At 41.0% G+C, this 20,674-nt stretch overlaps 1 protein-coding gene across 1 annotated transcript; it reads right to left on the reverse strand.

Moving 5' to 3' along the window:
• Nucleotides 1–289: 289 nt before the first annotated feature.
• LOC149183729 (uncharacterized) lies at nt 290–1,603 on the reverse strand. Its single transcript, XM_089415047.1, has 3 exons — nt 1,193–1,603; nt 932–991; nt 290–826 (listed from the first exon to the last, which is right to left on the reverse strand). The coding sequence occupies exons 1-3, from the start codon at nt 1,601–1,603 to the stop codon at nt 290–292; spliced, it is 1,008 nt and encodes a 335-aa protein (XP_089271173.1).
• Between the last annotated feature and the right edge of the window lie 19,071 nt (nt 1,604–20,674).

Below are 20,674 nucleotides of genomic sequence, written 5' to 3' on the forward strand. Positions count from 1 at the left end.
TATAAAAAAAATTAGATTTCGTTTAAATTATCTTAAATTATTATTTATTTTTTTACAGAAACGGTTAATGGATATTATTAGATACTTGGCCTTAATGCCAAAATTCGGATTACAAAAGGTGAGCCTAATTCCACGGGTGCCGCACAACCCTGAAAGGCCATGGCATTTATGCTTAGATCACATCTCTTTTTAGTTGCTACTATGTGGTCAATTTCAGTGATTTTCCCAAGCTTGTGGGTACATACATACTGATTTAACAATAGGCAGTAAAACATGACAACTCACTAAATTAAGGAATTGGATCCCATGTTTCATCTCCGCCTCTGAGCAAAGCTCCAGCCGTAAGAAGGGCTGCTTTGTTGGCTTCTATGTCCGCCTCCTTGTTATTAGCTCTCAACACGTGGTAGAAATTCAATTTCTGAAATGAGTCTCCAAGATCTGTTATTCTGAAGATCAGCCTTGCAAGCCTTAGGTCCGAAGGCTTAGAATGAGTCACCATAGTGTTAATGATAACCTGAGAATCCCCAAATACATTAGCCTCCCTGATGTTCAGCCCTTTCAGAAGCTTGAGACCTTGGAAAAGAGCCAAAGCCTCAGCTTGAATGCTGGAAGCGATGCCCAAACCCCAGGCGAAATTGTGGATCCTTATGCCATCTGGGTTCAATATGACACCTCTCGCACCAGTTCTTCCAGGGTTGCCCTTTGCGGCCCCATCAAAAAATAGAGAATGTCTCGGATGATTTGTAATCCATCCTTGGAACTCTTTTGCTGTAGCCCCTATTTGCCAATCTTTGGGGAGGGAGATATTATTTGCAACTTTTTGGAACTGAAGATCGAGAGAAGAGCCCCAATTTATATCTTGCTGGCTTAAACTTGAATCGTCTTTATGCTCTCTCAGACACTCTTTTAACTAGAATTTTATCTTAACTACCACAAGCTTGGCATCCTGTTCATAGTTTTTGAAGATCCTTTTATTTCGCTCAAGCCAAACCTGTCAACAGATTATTTTAGGGAGAGTAGACCAAGCAGCTTTGATAATCTTGTTTTTTGGTGGGGGACCAGGGTACCTTTGCAGCCAATTAGCGAATAGATCATAAATGGAGGATGGTAGTGTGAAGTTGGAGCTCAAAGTTCCCAGCAGCTCGGACCAAATTTGCATTGTGAAAGTGCATTCAAGCATAAGATGAATTACGCTTTCCTGATTTTCCTTACACAGGCTGCACCTTGAAGGGCTGTGGAAACCTCGCTTTTGAAGATTTTCATCAGTCAAAATTTTGGAGTGGCAAAGTAGCCAGCTGAAGTAGTCAATTTTTGGCAAGGAAGGATAATGCCATATCCCCTTCCACGACGCTGGGTTCGTGGCCATGTGAGGGCACTCACACAACTTGGCGTAGCCATGAGCTATGATGTAGCCACCAGCCTTGGCACCCCATCCTCTTGAGTCATGTTTTCGAGCCAATGTTGGAGCCAAACCGTGGAGCTTGGATAATAGGACATCGCGCTCCATAAGCAGCTCTGGGGGCGTTTGAAGATTCCAACCAGCCCAACAAGGACCATGCCAAATGGAAATGTCCCACAGAGAACGCAGACCAGCCTCTTTCATTTATCTGCACAACGCTTGGAGTGAGTAGCAGTCTTGTTATAGACATTTTTGTGCCTAACAGCATGAAGCATGAAATGTCAATAATCTGAGGGATCCAAAGTCCCTAAACATGTTGTTCCTACCCCTAGAGGAACAAGGTCAGCAAACCACAGCACTGAAAATCAGTTCTCCACCTGAAAACACTCAAAAACAAGTTATTTCTGGATCATGTCAGCTGCTCCACTGAGCATCTGCGCTGAATGTCAACTGCTCCACTCTGTACCTGCGCTGAATGTCAAAAGAAATGAAGGCTACCTGCGTTGGGCGAGATTGGCCAAGTGGCACAGTCATTCTGCAAGGTGTCAAATGCCCAGGAAGCTTCCAAAATGACACTTGGATCAGGGAATTCGCCTTGTGATGAGTAAGAGAATCTAGATCTCCAAGTGGAAGCAAGAAACTCCAAGTGGACTCAAGAACTGAAGTATAACTGAAGTGGGAGAGGACACTAGTCAGCTTCATGCCAACCTCAAGCTGACTCATCCTTTCTCCAAATCTCCTATATATAGAGCTCTCTCATGAGGTCTAGGGGGGCTGGAATCTGGTGAATGTAAGGAAGTGCTGTTGGTTTGTGCATAGAACTATTGGGTGATTGCTTTGAAGGAGGTGAAGAGGAGATTTCTTTCTGCTGGGAGGTGTTGCTGGATTGGGCCTCTTATGGTTGTAACATTCTCAGAACTTTACTTCTTCCATTAATAAAGCATTTGAGGTTCTTCTATATGCATGTGTCTCAATGGTGTATTGATGCTTGTATATTTGATTTATTCTAATCCTTGAATCAGTTATGAATGTATGCTTCTTGTAGTTTCCTTTTCTTGTGCTTTTGCAGGATCTTTGTGTAGCTGGGCCAGTGAAAGAGCAAGGAGCTGGGAGCAAGCAGCAAAGAGGGAAGATTGGATCAATCATTAGCGGAAGATAACGGTTAGTGGATCTCTTCCTCCTCTCTCTTACATCTCATAAAGAAGTAATCTTGAATAGCTTTGCATTCGGTTGTTGCTGAGGTACTATCACCCTTAGAGTGGGAAAGGGTCATTCCGTATTGGATACTTTTCCCAACAACAAATTGGCGACTCCGCTGGGGATCGTATCTTGTTGGTTGTTCGTGTTTTTTGCTATTCATTTCATAAACAAAGGGAGTACCGAATCGAACTGTGTTTGAATCTTTCAAATGCAAAGTAGAGGGCAGCTACTCTAGCTCAGTTTCTGGGCAAGTTTATGATTTGAAGAGCTGATCCACAAGGACTCTAATAAGCTCTTATTGATAGCTTTTCATCCTCCTTGTCATCCCTTAGTGTGTCCTTGACTGATAGCTTCTGATTTGAGCAAAAACTGTGAATTTTTGAGCAATCTGTGACCCGGAAACCAAGAGAAACGAAAGTTTCGTTCTTCAGTGCAGGCTGTACAAAGGTTGTTTGCATTTCAGCGCAGTTCCCGAAGGGGCTACCTACGCTGAAGGTCAAACAGGCAGTGTCCCACCTGCGCTGGACCAGTCTTGCCTTGTGCTATTGGGGTTTCCTGCTGTTTCTTGCCCTGTTTTCACTCTTGTTTTTGTTGTTTGTTACCAGTCAGTGTGCCTATCTGAAACCAACTTTCCTTGTCACTATTCCGCCTCAGTTGTATAAAGAAACTGTGTTTGTTCTTTGTGTATTTCTTGTACATTTACAGTTTCCCATAACGAAAGTGAACTAGTCTTGTTGTGACCTCTTAGATCTAGACCTGTGATAAAGTGTCGTTTTGATCTTAAGAGTTAGTTTGTTTGCTGTTCATAGCTGATTGAGCTTTTGCTTTCGTCATTTGGTTTGAGTTTATATATTTCTAGTGTCGAAACAAGTAAATCTTAAGGTGTCTTTTGATTTTGGACAAGCTTGTTTGCTTTCACTTGAAATTGAATTCAAAATTATACAACAGCTTTCTTTTTGCATTACACCAACATTAAGAAAGAGAAAAGAAATACTTGCATTGTGCATGTGCATTATGACAGCTTGCATGTTGATTTAGGAAAAAGTGCATTAGTGTGTGCTCTATGATCTGTGTGAAAAGATGTTGTCTTTCTTTTCCCTCAGTAGTTAAGATTTTCAAAGTTGAAAGATTGAAAAGCTTGCTTATCATCTTAGACTACATTTAGGAGTGTTATCATACATCTCGTGGTGATCCATAAAGGCAAACTGCTAAACAAGATCAACCTTAAAATAAATTGAATTTACATAACAACGCATTGAAACATAACGCAAACACATAGAGGTCTAAGATAGAGACGTGTTCCGGCGTCGTTAAACGTGATATCTTAGCGTTGAGTGGTTGGGTGATTCCTCCACGGTGAAGCGATAAGTATCAATACGGACTTGTGCTCCCACGTACCGTCGCGTATATATTGGGAGACCCCTATAGGAATAAAGCCTTTATCCAATAGGAAACCGTGTCGGCCGCCCTACTGATCGCAATGCAGTGAACACAGCATTCACGAAGATCGACCACTCGTACCGTAAAACGTATTCTGTGGTTTTGCGAAAAGTTTGGCACACCCTCTGCCTAGAACTCTAGAGCAGTTTCTTTTGGCCTTTTTCAAACTCTATAACTGAAAAAGTCCATCCGAGCATTTGTCACTTCGGGCTCGTTAAAACATCGAAGGAGACTAGAGTCATCTTTAGCTTTTTCTTGACTCTTAAAAAGTGAAAAAGCAAGTTGTGTCTAAGCGTCGTTATAAAATTTATTTTAAACGGAACATAATCACCTCCTATTCCCGTGTTGATCTTAAGTTGAGAACATGGAACGCCCCAACCAAGGAATTCCACATGATGGAAATCCTAGTCCTTTCTCCTCTTGGGGAGAAGTTGGTGCGCCCCACATGGCCACATTGTCACTTCCAGGACTGACAATTGGCCTGCCTATTTGGCTATTCTCAACCAATGTAGTTCAGACCACCATGGTTCCTGAACAGTCGAGTCGACAGTTAGATGAGTCTAGAGCTGCCCACCAACCTTCGACTTCCTATAACTCTTCCTCCGATCCTTCATCTTCGAAAGGTGGGGCTGGCAAAAGCCAAGCTCCCGTGGAGAAGAAGGAGAAGAAGAAGAGAGAGAAGAAGAAGAAGGAGCCTAAGGCGACTGGGGGCAAGCAAAAGACATCTGACAAAAATCCACACACAGCACAGACCGGGCCTAAATCACCATGTGTCATATGTAGAGGAGACCACTTCCATAGAGATTGTCCCTGTATTCCCCAGATACTAAGGGACTGGTCACCTCGTTTGCACAATTCGGGAGCATCAACCTCTGATAGCCATGTTGAATGCTTACCGTCAACCAGCGAAAGTGAAGGTTCAAGACAAAGAGGGGGAGCAAGATCCCCCTGTAGATTGTGTGAAGGCAATCACGCCATCCATCGTTGTCCCTTCTTAGACGAAGCGAAGAGAGTTTTGGAAGATCGTCCGGTTTCACCGGTAATGCTTCCTCCTGGATACAAAAAACTCGTGCCAAGTCCTTCGTTGGTTGAAAATACAGCTGGCCTGCTCAAATGGTCAGCTGAAGCGTCAGTCATTGAAAATGAACCTACTGAATCCAGACCAGACGAAAGTCTAAAGGTCGATACGGCAGTTGACCCGGTTCTTCCTTCAGAGGTTTCATCCTCAAATGACACCGTCACTGAAGATTCATCTTCAAATGACACCCTCACTGAAGAGAATAAGGGTGACACCATCCAGATTCTTTTCATCAACACAGATTCTGATGACCATCAGGGCAATGCGCCCATTCCTTTATCGCAGGAATGAACATCGTCAGGATCGTATCCGGCCATGTATTCGGTCCCACCACCAAGCAACCTGGTTGTCTCCTTTGATTGGAACCAACTAGGCAGACCCCGGTTGCCAGCCAGTATACCATTCAGAATCATAGTCCGAATTTATAGAATGGTGATGGCTGGAACTATCATTGATGAAGGGGCATCTGTGAGTATCCTTTCCTCTATTGCTTGGAAAGCACTGGGTTCTCCGGAGCTTTTGCCTGAGATAATAAATCTCTCGGGTTTTGATAAAGGAACCAGTCGACTGTTAGGGATCCTCCCCAATGTGCCTGTTACATTGAAAGGGAAGACCGTTCAAATGAACGTGATGGTCGTTCAAGGACCCTTGGATTATAACCTACTCCTTGGACGAGACTATATATATTGCATGGGAGCTATAGTCTCCTCACTCTTTAGAGTAATGTGTTTTCCACACAAAGGAAGAATGGTCAAGCTCGTAGACCAACTTTCATTTCCGGGATCACGCATCGCAAATAGTCAAATACCAACCCTGAATGGTCTATTCACCCAAGAAATGTCTCTACCCCCAGTCCTCCTTCCCGATGAATGCGAGTGATTCGGAAAGATGGGACTGGAACCCAGGGGGCATGCATCCTGGTCTGCTTTGGGCAGAGGAAACCCTGGGTATAAGGTAGAATTTCCGCGAAAGAATATGACTAGTCCATACCCCGTCCGAAAAAAGGAAGAGAGGGTTGTTCTAGAATAAGATTCTTTTGTCAAAGTTATGTGTTTGATGATTTCTAGTCATTCACCTTTGTCTAAATAGGTAGGCAATACCAAAGAAAGAGATTCCTTTGCGGCAGCAAATTGTAACCATCTTTGGGTAAAAAGGCAAGCCTCACCCGTTAAAACAAATGTTTTGAAGGATAAGTAGGGGCAGCCTCCAAAGAAAGAGATTCCTTTGCTGCAACAAATTGTAACCATCTTTGAGTAACCTAATGATAGACATCGCCGAAGAAAGAGTTTCATTTGCGGCAGCAAATAAAACCATTTTTTGGATAACCTGAAAGAGGCAAGCCTCACCCATCAAAACAAATGTTTTGAAGGATAAGTAGGGGCAGCCTTGAAATTGTACCTTATACCTGGGGGCATGAAAACCTTTTGGAGTGTAAGCAAAGAGCGGTCATTTATCCGGTTTTTTGGATTGATCGTTTCCTAACTTACATAAAGAAAGGATGTGGGGCAAAGGTCAAAATTTGCCAAATTAGGAGCATAGCTTCGTGAGATAAAGCTCCATAAAAAATAGCTATCTCACAAGAGACATTTCTTATCTTATGACTGGTATATCGAGCAGTTTTACCGCGGAATTTATGCTCGTTAAAAAATAGAAAAGCGAGATCCGAGCAGTTTTAGCGTCATAGTTCATGCTCGTTAAAAAATAAACATAAGCTTTTGAGCAGTGTTTTGGCGCATTCAAGCTCATTAAAAAATGAACCCATCTCGGTAAATAACCATTGTGATCGTAAATTTATTAGCCATAAAAAGCCTTGGTCGTGTTTTGCACCTGCCACCTCCATTCCAGTTGGCCAATCGTTCACCTCCATATGATTGTTTACCCATTTTGAGGAACAGCTGCGAAGAGTGATTTCACTTAGCCATCCTTGTGACACTGCCGTGATTGGAAAATTCCAACCTGTACCTGGAATCTGCTGCTATCCCTGTTTATCACTCGTTCCTCAAAAGACGAGTCTTCTTTGAGCTCTTTTCTCCTGACTCGTAAAATATGAAAAGTTTGCCGAGTTTTGGCCTTCCAGCTCGTTAAAATGACCGGAAGAGCTATCCCTCCTCTAGATTTTAATCTTTTTGGACCTAAGGGATTATTGCACAAAAAGGTCGAGCGCTTGTTTTATTCGGCTCGTTAAAGTAATCGAAAACTCATCCCTTCTGTATTGTTTTATACTTTTTCGGACTTAAGGGATTAGATGACGAAAAAGGAATTTTTGGAGTTAACTTTCTGTACCTTTTCAGACTCTCTAAAAATGAAAAGGACCGAGTTTTCCTTGTCGTTAGACTCGTTAAAATGATTAAATAGCGACAAACTTGTCTTTAGACGAGAACGAGTTTTCCTATCTCTAAGCTCGTTAAAACATAGCGATGGGCTTGCCCGAAGGGCAGGTTATAGAACAAGCATATGTTATCCTCCTCAAGCTTGATAAAAATAAAGAGGTACTGGTCAGAAATGACTGGGGAAAAATTGGGAGAACCTCAAAGCTTTAATGGTAGCAAGTCGCTCTTGAACATGACACTTTGTCCTCCGTATCACATTGGGTTGGGTTGTTTCATTCACCGGTCTCATCACCATGGTCCTCGCCAAACCATCCACATTTGGGGTAATGCTACCGATCCATCACATCAGTGTCGTTATATGTTCAAGAGATGTTGTTCAGAAAGAGTCAACCGTGTCCCATCCACTGCCATACATTATCCTTCATCCACCCATGATCGCCACCCTGAATCATATTTCACAGATTGTTTTCGCCTCCACTAAAATCATTAGCTTCGTTCCGTGTCATCAATGTGGGATTCATTAAGGCCCTCCTTTGACGGATCGCTTCTTGTCGACTTCAGCTCATTATCCAAGAAGTTGATCTAGGAACAAACCCCCTCAGTACTTTGAAGCTTGCATGCCTCAATGGCAAGTTTCTCACTTCCGGCGACAGGTATACATCAATGACCTTCGACCAAAAGATTTTGCGTGGTGTTCGACGCCAAGTCCTTTATTCACACCACGTGAATTGTACTGCAGTACCTTGAGGGTCATTGTCATTATTGGTGATTCCTCTCGCGCTTGTTAACGGTTTACATTATTGACCGGTAATCAAGCGATGTCTTTCCATGTTTGACTTCAGCGCAATTCTCACATGGATCGACTTGTACTTAGAGTGAAGATCGAACGAGTTTGAAGACCCCGGATCTAGTTTCATCCATCCGGGCTGCGATATATATTCAGGATATAAAGACATTTGTTATGTACATCATTGCAGTAGATGATCATCCCACTCAAAGGATGATAATTTCAGCAGAGAATTGTCAGTCTACCACCAGACGATCGTCTGTTCTATGTACCAAAATGTATTTATAAAGCTGAGCATGGGAATGCCCGCCTCAGCTAGATCATGAAAGCAGAATGAAAAATAATGTATTGTATTGTATTTTATTACAGGGCACCTCTCAGCGATTGAATGAACTTCGGATCCTCCTGATAAAGCATTTCACCCGATAAACGACCTCATACTTTAGGGGGCAACTGTTATAGACATTTTTGTGCCTAACAGCATGAAGCATGAAATGTCAATAATCTGAGGGATCCAAAGTCCCTAAACATGTTGTTCCTACCCCTAGAGGAACAAGGTCAGCAAACCACAGCACTGAAAATCAGTTCTCCACCTGAAAACACTCAAAACAAGCTATTTCTGGATCATGTCAACTGCTCCACTGAGCATCTGCGCTGAATGTCAACTGCTCCACTCTGTACCTGCGCTGAATGTCAAAAGCAATGAAGGCTACCTGCGCTGGGCGAGATTGGCCAAGTGGCACAGTCATTCTGCAAGGTGTCAAATGCCCAGGAAGCTTCCAAAATGACACTTGGATCAGGGAATTCGCCTTGTGATGAGTAAGAGAATCTAGATCTCCAAGTGGAAGCAAGAAACTCCAAGTGGACTCAAGAACTGAAGTATAACTGAAGTGGGAGAGGACACTAGTCAGCTTCATGCCAACCTCAAGCTGACTCATCCTTTCTCCAAATCTCCTATATATAGAGCTCTCTCATGAGGTCTAGGGGGGCTGGAATCTGGTGAATGTAAGGAAGTGTTGTTGGTTTGTGCATAGAACTATTGGGTGATTGCTTTGAAGGAGGTGAAGAGGAGATTTCTTTCTGCTGGGAGGTGTTGCTGGATTGGGCCTCTTATGGTTGTAACATTCTCAGAACTTTACTTCTTCCATTAATAAAGCATTTGAGGTTCTTCTATATGCATGTGTCTCAATGGTGTAATGATGCTTGTATATTTGATTTATTCTAATCCTTGAATCAGTTATGGATGTATGCTTCTTGTAGTTTCCTTTTCTTGTGCTTTTGCAGGATCTTTGTGTAGCTGGGCCAGTGAAAGAGCAAGGAGCTGGGAGCAAGCAGCAAAGAGGGAAGATTGGATCAATCATTAGCGGAAGATAACGGTTAGTGGATATCTTCCTCCTCTCTCTTACATCTCATAAAGAAGTAATCTTGAATAGCTTTGCATTCGGTTGTTGCTGAGGTACTATCACCCTTAGAGTGGGATAGGGTCATTCCGTATTGGATACTTTTCCCAACAACAAGTCTCCCAATGGATCATTATTCATTAATCTATATGTCCATAGGTTGATCCTTTTGCCATTACCGGGAACCCAGTAGGCATGAGCATTGATAAGAGGGCAGGCTTTGATATAGAGGTTCAGAAAAGGTGAATTTGAATGTGGCATAGGATGATCTAGGCAGCGAGGGCACTGGCCTTTGAAATATTTTCTCCATAGCGCTAATTACGCCCAACCTAGATTAGGTGCAATGATTCTCCAAATTAATTTAGCACCCATTGCAATATTATGATTGCAAAGATTTTTGAAATTCAAACCTCCTTCCAACAGCGGTTTGGAGATGGATTCCCAATTGACTAGCGTATCTTTTTCTCATTCTGCTTGCCCCCCTTCCAAATTTTTTTTCAAATGGTCTCCTCCATTTTTCTGAGTATACTAGTGGGAGCAAGAAGGACAGAAAACTAAAATAAGGGAAGGCTGTTAAGAAAAAATTTCCGAAGTGGGCTAAATCTGAAGGGAATAGGCCCATGATCAAGCTGGGACAGGAGCTCAAGCTTGATGAGTTTATGATCAGAAGTGTTGCATGGGAGAATATGGACTCTAGCCTCCAAACCAAGCAGAAGAAAAGAGCTTTGAAGAAAGAATCTATCCAGCCTAGCAGCGATGTGGCCAGGGCCAACTCTTTTATTAGTCCAAGTGTACTTACTAGAGATTGGCTTAATGTCCAGCAGGTCCCAGTCTTGCATAAGATCCTCCGCCCATTCCCTTGCCGGATCGCGAACAATGTTGCCTCCTCTCTTATCTACTGAAAGAAGAGTGAGATTTAGATCACCGGAAATGATGGTATTCTCCAAGTTCACAAGGTCTGCTTGGTTTCTTATGGATTCCCAACAAGCCTTTTTTCCCTAGCGTTCACAGGGACATACACGTTGAAGAGACTAAAAATCTCTTTTGAGTCTAAATGTTGCAGTTTTAAAAATAGCCAGTGAGAGTTGAGGGTCTCAGAAATGACTGAGAATTTGCTAGCATTCCAAAGAGTGCCCAAACCACCGGAAGCCCCTTAGGCTGAGATTGCTTTCGCCTTGCATTTATTCCAAAGTTTCTTACTTGCATGAAGGAAGGCAGAGTCCTCTAGTTTGGTCTCCTAAATGAGGAGTATGTCAGGAGCTTCCATCCTTATTAAACTTCTGATAGCTTCTTCTTTGATTCTACTCCCCAAACCTCTACAGTTCTAGGAGACGATCTTCATCATTTGTGTTTCTCGTTGGCTTCCTTGGAGCCTTGGGGCTGGTTTCTCGCCATATTTGGTTTTGATGCTAATATCTTCTCATGAGTTGGCTGGCTGCCTTGTAGCTTATCTTTGAAAGTTTCCTGCTCTCTTTTTTCCCGATCTGTTTTGCAGCCTCTTGTGGATCTCCTTATCGAAGCTTGGGATTCTCGTATTTCGCCTTCTTCCTCCGAGCCTTCATATTCTTGCTCCACTTACTCAATTTCTACAGTGTTTCCTTTGGATCTCTTAGCAAGACTTGCCCCCTTGGGAGAAGAGGGGGTACCTTTTGCGAGTGCGGTTGATTTTTGGGTTTCTGCTTCCTGTGTTTCCTCTATTTGCGAGCTTAGGGGGGCGAATTTATTTTGTTGCTCCATTCTGGGAGGGGGTTACTGAGCAGGGGCCTACTGGGGGCCTTTTCCATTTGAACCACCGTGCTTGTGGGTTTTGTGGGTCTTGGCATGCTTGACCTGGTTCTAGCCCTCTTCCTTACCCTTATCTGGCTCAGCATTGGATGGACATCCTCTGGCGAAGTGACCGTAGACATGGCATTTTCGGCATTTGAAGGGCAGTTGCTCATAATCTAGCTTCTGCACATGAGTCCAGCTTCCTACGTTGATTTTGATGGCTTCCGGTAGACCCATCTCTAGGTCTACTTCTACGCAGATTCGAGCATGGTCATATTGGTCTTTGTTGTTTGCCCAATCTATAATTTCCCGAGGGCGTTGCCAATGTGCTTCAATGAGTCCCAGTTCCAACAATGAACTGGGAGGTTTAGAAGCCTGACCCACATCAGGACAGTCGTGGGAACGTCGACTGTAGGGTTGAAATCCGGCGTCCATTTATTGAGATAAAGACCTTAGGGGCCCATGAAATAGGGGCCATTCTGGAAGATCAGATCCTTGTCATCCTTAGAGGTCAATTCGAAGAGGAAAAATCCTCGTCGCAAAAAATAAGATGTGACGCTATTCTTGATCAATGGTGCCCAGTTCTTGTTGACCCAGATCTCAGTGGACTTAGGAGATGGCCATAGTCCGGTGAACTGGCCAACGAGGGCACGCTCAGCCAAGGACAGGGCGACTTGGATCGGGGTCTCTAGCGGCAGGGAGATTTCAGGAATATCCTCGAGCCTCTTAACAAACTTGGCTACTTCACTCTTTTTCTTCTGCGGCAAACCGGCCAAGAGCCGATTGAAGGCGTCGATAGATGAAGGTCGAGGGGGGGGGGGGGAGGGGGCCTGCTTGGGGCGAGCCCGGGACCTCCATGGGGGCGAACCCTAGCTTACGGGCCACCTCCTAGCAGCAAATGAGCCACACAGTGCCCACAACGCACGCTCATCATGCTCAACAAATGTGCGCAGGGACAAAGGGCGCAGAGGAGGCAAGGTAGAGGGCCCAGGCCGCAACGCTGCAGGGCAGAAGCTCCCAAGGCACAGAACACAAAGGCGCCTAGCGCGGCAGAAGACTAGGTCTTCATGAGCTACTCCATCGCTCCAGGTCGCGAAATCCTTCAAAGCCTTATTTATTTTAATAATTTTTATATGCAAAATATATTCTTATAATCCAATTTTTAAGCATATATATAATGATTTGATTTCATACCATGTCACTTCTTCAAAGGAATGGATATAGATATTTGTGATGCTTCAAACTTTATATTTTTTAAAATCATTTAGGAATGGATTTATTTCTATGGAAATTTTATATTAAAAATATATTTCTCTAATCGAATTTTCAAGATTAACTTTTTAACAAGCTCAAAGCTCTATAATATAAAAATAAACGATTAAAAATAAAAACCTCTAGTGTAAAATTTACTAGTTATGAAACATCCCTGATGGGGTGTAATTTAGAAGTCTCTTGGAAGGCGAGATGAAGGTGTACATTTGTTGTTCATTGGGAATGATGTGGCATGGTGGAGGAGGGTGGATTTGGGCTTTACACCTGACATCTTTTCGATTTAAATGCATGTGTGTGGGGTGGCGAAGTTATGTTATGTGTTGCAGTGGAGGTGAGGTGCACTCCTCTCCTCCTTGCATATGGTTTTTATGGTGCTTTTGGGAGTTGCTTTTTCTATGGTCTGCAATATAATTTCCTTGAGTTGTTGGTTGCGGTGTTAGTTCCTAGAGGTGGGCAATGTGGGTTCTCCTTTTTCAATTTCTCTTTAAGGTGGTTTGGTGGGTGTGTCAATGTATTTCATCTTGTTCCTGCATACCACAACACAAGGGCTTATTTTTGAGTTGGTGGTTTTTTTTTCCAAGCCACCTCTTTCATATTCTAAATTTTTAGGTAGATCATACCCCTGCCCAATGTTGGTTTATGGTTGCTAGTCTCCAGGCAATTTTTCCATGTGCCTTTGAATTCTAGACTTCCCTGCTTGTCTCGGTAAAAATTTATCTTAGAAGTTGGGTTCTAAGTACTTATCTCTTGTATACTCCTTCGCTGTGTCTGGTGTTGGTGAATTGGGGTGTTGTTTACCATTTTATGAATTTAATGTTTCCACTTCAGTTTGGTGTCTTCAATTCTCTGCAGTCTAGGGTCTATCGACTTGGGTTTGGGCAGTTAGGTTTTTTGGGTTGTCCAAACTGTCTAGTGGTGTTCTGGTGGTAGTGTGTTCTTCTGAAGTGTATGCCTCCCCTATATGGTGAGTTGCACTCGACCCTTGAATTGGGTCCATTGTTGCGAATATTACAGGACGACCTCATCGTGTTTCAGTTGGGCTTCAATGGGGTGGTGGTTCATTCATTTGTTTGTTTTGTCGATCATGGTTTGTTAGTTGATTGTCTATATTTCTCTTTGGTTTTGGAAGCCATGCCTCCCCATCAACAGATGGTGAGTCATAGGGGTGGAGTTGGTTATGTTGGCCTCAAACAGGGTCGCACATTTGCATGTGATTCGGTTGCCAAATATTTTGATTCAGTGCCTTTGAAGGTGTGGAGGGAAATATTACTCTTGGAATCAAAGGAGTCTAGGGTGTAGCTATATTTCTTTGATTCAAAGGTTGGAGGTGATGATCTTAAATGTGTTCCTGACTTAGGAAGATCCCGTAAAATAAGATTTCATTTCTTACATTATTTGTCTATGCATCAACAAATGGATTCTCTGTTATGCTTGGTTTGTAAGGACAAGTAAGTTCACATTTACAATACATTTTCTAAACCAGAGGACATCAAGAGAATCCTACAAAACATCAAATTCAAACTTAATGATCTAGACGCTCATCTGAGTCATGTGGAGAACAATGTGGTGTTCGATTTGACCTAGGGGGATCTAACTAACCCTCTTGGAGTCCCAACTGATACACCATTTTCTAGTTCTCTAGATCCCACGCTTCATATCTCAGACTAAGTTTTATACATGTGTTTCTAGTTTTGTCTTCTGTTGTGACATGGCACTAATGAACATTTTTTGTGGTTCTCATATGATGACATGTGGAGTCTTGGTGGCTAAGAGCAGTACTTTGTGAATGTTTCTTTAAACTTGTTGTTAAACGACTATTGCTCTTTGATGATGCTTGTGGGTGCCAACCCTGTTTTCCTCTTATGTTGGTCGTCTCCTTGGTGTTTGGTACCATAATTTTGGATGCGAAGGTTGAAGTTTGATATGACAGTTCTTGATATGGTAGTTCTATGGCTTTTATGGGTTGTTTCCTTTTGCTCTATGGCTCATTGTTCTACAAGTTTGATGGACTTCTCTGTTTGGCGAAAGTTGTTTCCTCTTTTGTACAAAATTATGGACATGAAGTTCAACATTTTCTTTCGTAGTTCTATGGCCTTTTTTGGTTGTTTCCTCTCTGTGGGTGATGGTGGTGATTCTGATGTTTTAATATCAATATATTTCCTTTATGCTTCTCTCTATAAATATTCAAGAATCAAAACGATGATACTACTATATATTATGTACTTTGTTCACAACCATCTTTAGACTTGTTTTCTTGATTTACATTTACTTTTGCAATAAAATATTAATGCTTTATCTTAAGAAAAATACTTGTTATGAAACCTGAATTGTTTATCAAATTTCAAAGACCATCCCCACACAAAATAAAATGAATTTCAAGGACATGCAAAATAAGGGTTGAATCGATACTCACATATACCAAATCTATTGAGATCCCAAAGATAATATATGCCAATATTTTTTTATCTTTTAAGGTGCGCCTAGCTACCTCCACTTAGAGGTATTAATTTAATTAATAAATAACTCAACAACAATCATAACCATTTTCAAGCACATGACCATTTTCAAGCACATGAGTGAATCTCCAAATAGATATTAAAAATATTAATAAACAAAGAAAAATTGGCCACCGCATCCACAAGGCTGCTCAAAATGTCAACTATTATTTAGTCCGAGAACTATTATTTAGTCCGAGAAATTAAGTGTTTTCTGTTTTCAAATTAATTAGTAATGGGATCAATCTCATAAATTAAACAAAATAATTAGTAATGGGATCAAAACTCATAAATTAAAAGGATTTTATGAGTCGTGACCTTAGGGTTTTATAGAATTGGAATATTAACTTCGTGATAAAATTATAATTAACTTTATATAATGTTCATAAGCATGTTATTATCTCTATCATATGATTTTTTTTAGGTTCCATAATATTAGACCTAGTAGTATAAAATTATAATTTTTTATTGTAATTTCATATGAAATTATATATTTAAATGTTATCTATATGCGATCAAACTTATTCCTATTATAATGACACTAATGTATTATTATATTTTTTATTTAGTTAAATAATCTTAAATTAAATTTCATCATTATCTTGAGTTCAAGTAGGGTGGGTGAGTGAGTAGGTTGGAGTTAATTTAATCAGATAGTTTATCCATCTTAGGTGTCAATAAAAAGTAGTAAACGCATGTTCGCATACCCAATTAGTTGAGGCTCTATTAGTTTGATTTAATATTAATAAAAATTAATTATACCATTAAGAATATAACCATGTAAATGGCATTCAGTAATTATTCAATTGAATTATAAATATATGGTGTTTGAAAATTAATTAAAAATTATTCATGTGATCTGAGGTTGGAATATTCTGATTGTTATCATGTTACGACTATATTCTCAGAAGTTTAAGTATCTTTTCACAAATAAATAAAAATGAACCTTAAATTTGATAATTTATATAACATTTTATATCGATATTATTATTATTATTTTGAAACCATATATTTGAATAAATTTAAATAAATTAATTAAATTTTAAATTATTATAATAATATATTTGTTAGTAATTTAATATATTATTTTAAAATATTTAAATTTAAATGAGAATACTCATTATCATTTTTCTTATTTATCTTAAAATAAATTGAATTAATCATATTTAGTTAAATTTATCATATAAACATTTTATATCATTGTTTTAGTTTTTTTAATCATATAAAAACATAAACTCATAGAGATATGAAAATTACAAAATAACACAGATAGTTTGGTACGATGTTATCAAAGTGTGAAAGCTAACCTGGTATAACATTGAGGAGTAGACGGTGGAAAAGAATATTGAGAAACAATTAGTGGAGTGGAGTGGAGTAGTGCTATTCGGTTGATTTTAAATGTTAACTTATTTAAATTTGATTCTCAAATAATTATTAATTTATTTAAACTTGATTCTCACAGAATTGTGTTAGTATTAATTTCAAAATTATTAATTTATTTAAATTTGATTTTTAAAAAATTATGTGTTAATATTGATTTCAAAATTTAATTTTATGAAAGTTTTTTTGAGTAGTTTAATTGATAATGACCATACAAATAAAGTCTTACCGAACCGAAAGTTTTAGATTCAAATCTTATGCTATACCCCAATTAAAATAAAAAATTAAACATAATGAAAATATAATCCTTCCAAACTTACAAAAAAAAATTAATCTTATAAAATTATTTTAAAAACCTACACATAGTTTATTTTATTTTAGTCATCCATTCATATACTTAAATTTTATGTTGTGATCTCTGATTCATTAATGAAATATTTTGATATATAATTAATAAAATTAAAAGATAATCGTTGATTTTACCACGAGAAGCATAGTGCATAGTGGTGTGTAAGACATTAAAGGTAAAGCCACATCATTGTTATTATGATGTTATACATATGTATGGTGTATCGTGTTTTATTATATTTTTATTGTTTTACTGTATATTTATAGTTTTTAGCGAGCACAATTTTATATGAATTACTTTAATATTTAATATTATAAAATATGTATAGCATTTATTTTTTTAATTATTAATTATAAAATATTATTTAATATATATTTAAAGATTTATAAAAATTATTTTACTTTTAGATATTATTATTATTATTATTATTTTATTTTATATTTTTAATAATAAATTTATTTTTGGATTTTTTTGGCATATTTGCGAAAGAGCTCTAAGAGTGGTGGCGATGATTTAGTGATGGAGTGAAGGGTTGAGTTACAGTCGTCTGTTTGGGTCCTCTTTGCGGGTCCTCGACCCCCTTTGTAATGCCCTGCGGTTGGCTAACCAACCAGGCACGCCCTCTCACCGTGCGAAGTAGCTAAAAGTCATGAAATATGCGAAGGAGTGACCAAGGATGAGGCGTCATGTTATACGCGGGTAGGTTGGCGTTCCACGTTTATATAGGCGAGTTGGGGAGCTCGTCTTGCGAAGCTGACCGAGGAGCAAAAGCAAATGGAGGGCGAGTTGGTGGGCCATCCCGCGCCATGGGCGAGTCGACCATACAATGGCGTTGTATTGTTTGCATAGACGCAGCGATTGGAGATGGATGGAAGGTCGGTCGAGGGCGCGACCTCCACATGAAGGCATCATATAAAATACGTGATGGAGCTGTCATTTGAACCATCGCCCTTCGGTCTTTGATCAACAACAAAAGGTGTGAGCGAAGGAGGTATAGCAGCAGCGAAGGCGGAGGTTATGCGCCCGCCCGCCAGGCACGGTTATACGAAGTCTTGGCACGAGGTTGGATGGTTGAAGGTGCGGGTGGAGGGCGTATTAAGGCGCCCGCCCGCCGAAGTCTTGAATGAAGCTTTGGGTTGTATTTCGGGTGAGGGTCATGCACGGGCGCGCCTGCCCGTCTTGACAAAAAGCTTGTGTAATGGGTATATTGGGTAGGAGGGTGAGACCACCGTGCATGCGTGCACAGGTGGGCGCCCGACTCGGTTGTAACGCCGGTCGAGTATAACTCCCGATCACTTGTAAAAATCTTCTCTTATATAATAAAAGATTTACTTGCATATGAATGTGTTCATGCTGTTGTTCTATTGCTGATGTTTATAATGTTAATGGATTCCGCACATTAATGTTATGTTTATTCATGAATGAAGATGAATGTTAAGGCGTAGTTCGTAAAGTAAGCTAACAATGAAACATGTTAACTACTTAGGTGGTGCCGCACCCGGCCAATTAAACGAAAAAAGAATTGGGGGCGTGACAGGTGGTATCAGAGCAGGGTTGCTCATGACAGGTGAAGCTGATTCAGGGATGAAGAAGCTTGACGGAAGCAGAGAACAGACATGTATGCAGGGAAAAGTTATGGAGAAATCATGGATTACTAGTCTGGGTTTCATGGACTTGATGGTTCATGGCAAGACCATTCAAGCTCTGGTGGACATGGGGGCCACTCATAACTTCATGACGACACGGTTAGCAAAAGAGGTTGGACTGATGATCTTCCCATCGAATGTGGAAGTCAAGGCGGTGAACTCTAGAGCTAAAGTGGCGGGTTTGGCACACGAAGTGCCTGTGCAGATAAAAGACTGGAAGGGTCAGTTGGACTTCATAGTGATGGAGATGAACGACTTCGATATGATATTGGGGCAAGATTTCTTGAAGGGCAACAAGGAAATTATTGTCCCCTTCTGTGATGAGGTGGTGCTGGTTGGACAGTCACAAACTTGGACTTTTCCCACTCATAGGCAAAGGAGGGAAGTCAAGGTGCAGCATGTTTCTGCACTGAGTTTGGAGAAGGTTGTGAAGGAGTCAGATATGGAGACATATGCGGTGATGTTTAAGGGAGTCGAAGGTGATGGAGTGGGGATGCCTGTCCTGGTGAGATTTCTGAGGTACTGGCCAAATATGCAGATTTGATGCTTGATGAGCTACCAAAGAAGCTTCCACCAAGGCATGCAGTGGACCATAGCATTGAGCTTGAGCCAGGAAAGCAACCCCCGGCTAAAGCACCTTATCAATTGTCAGGACCCAAGTTGGAGGAGTTGAAACAACAATTAAAGGAGTTAACTGATGCAGGTTTCATCAGACCTTCAAGGTCCCCCTATGGTGCTCGGTATTCTTCTAGCGAAAGAAGGATTCGAATGAGCTATGGATGTGTTGTGATTACTGTGCATTGAACAAGCAGACGGTAAGGAACAAGTATCCTTTGCCATTGGTTGCTGATTGCTTTGACAAGCTTGTGAAGGCCCGAGTGTTTTCCAAGCTGGACTTGAGGCATGGGTATTATCAGGTGTAGATAGCTGAAGGAGACGAGAAGAAGACCGCGATAGTAACAAGGTATGGTAGTTTTGAATTCCTTGTTATGCCATTCGGGTTGTGTAATGCTCCTGCTACGTTTTTCACTTTGATGAATGATGTCCTACAACCATACTTGGATTCGTTCGTAGTAGTATACTTGGACGATATAGTGGTGTACAGTGACAACATGAAGGATCATAAGAAGCACTTGGCGATGGTGTTCGAGGCACTAAAGGAAAATCAGTTGTACTTGAAGAAGTCTAAGTGTATGCTTGCTCAAACCGAGATTCTGTTCCTTGGGCATATAGTTGGTCAAGGGTACATACGGATGGAGCCGAGCAGAGTGAAGGCGATCGAGGACTGGGTTGAACCGAAGAATGTCCATGAGATGAGGGTGTTTTTGGGCATGACCAACTACCAATGGAAGTTTGTAGAGGGGTACTCCAAGGTAACATCATCATTGACCGACCTATTGAAGAAAGACAAGAGATGGAAGTGGACGGATAAATGTCAGGTGGCATTTGATGATTTGAAGAGGAGGATGGTTACAACACCGATACTGAAGTTGCCAGACTTCGAGCGACCGTTTGAGGTACACACAAATGCTTCAGATTTTGCCATAGGAGGGGTTCTTATGCAGGATGGGCATCCGGTGGCGTACGAGAGTCGGAAGTTGCAGGATAGAGAACAGAGGTATCCGGTCCATGAGAAGGAGATGACTGCAATCATTCACTGTTTATGTGTGTGGAGGCATTACCTGATTGGGAAGCCATTTGTTGTCAAGACGGACGACGTTGCAGCAAGTTATTTTGCATCACAATCGAAGCTTTCTGCAAAGCAAGCTCGTTGGTAGGACTTCTTGGCAGAGTTCGACATGACTATCGAGTATAGACTGGGAAGACACAATGCAGTAGCAGATGCCCTTAACAGGAAGGGACAACTGGCAGCATTGGAGGAAGGAGAAGACCGGGCAGCTAGGAGTAGGAGTCGAGTTCAGATGTTTGAAGAGATGCAATATAAACTCAAGGAAAGTGTTGAGACCGATACTCAGGCGCAGATTATAGTGAAGTAGGTGAAGGAGGGGAAGACACGAAAGTTCTTTCTTCGAGATGGATTCTTGTTCTTTGGAAACCGGCTCTATGTTCCAAAGTCATCTGGGCTTAGGAGGCACCTTTTGAAGGAGTGCCACGACTCGCCATGGGCTGG

Source organism: Pinus tabuliformis, chromosome 3_2 (genome assembly GCF_031772625.1).
Source record: "Pinus tabuliformis cultivar Carrire ecotype Pingquan chromosome 3_2, CPIR1, whole genome shotgun sequence".
Lineage (NCBI taxonomy): Eukaryota > Viridiplantae > Streptophyta > Pinopsida > Pinales > Pinaceae > Pinus > Pinus tabuliformis.

Excerpts from the sequence above, each read along its gene's own strand:
- LOC149183729 (XM_089415047.1), bottom strand. The coding sequence starts at position 1,603 with ATGAAAGAGGCTGGTCTGCGTTCTCTGTGGGACATTTCCATTTGGCAT. Across the intron at positions 992-1,192 it reads GTAAGGAAAATCAGGAAAGC|GTTTGGCTTGAGCGAAATAA; the intron begins GTAATTCATCTT and ends ATCTGTTGACAG. Across the intron at positions 827-931 it reads AACAGGATGCCAAGCTTGTG|TTCCAAAAAGTTGCAAATAA; the intron begins GTAGTTAAGATA and ends CTCGATCTTCAG.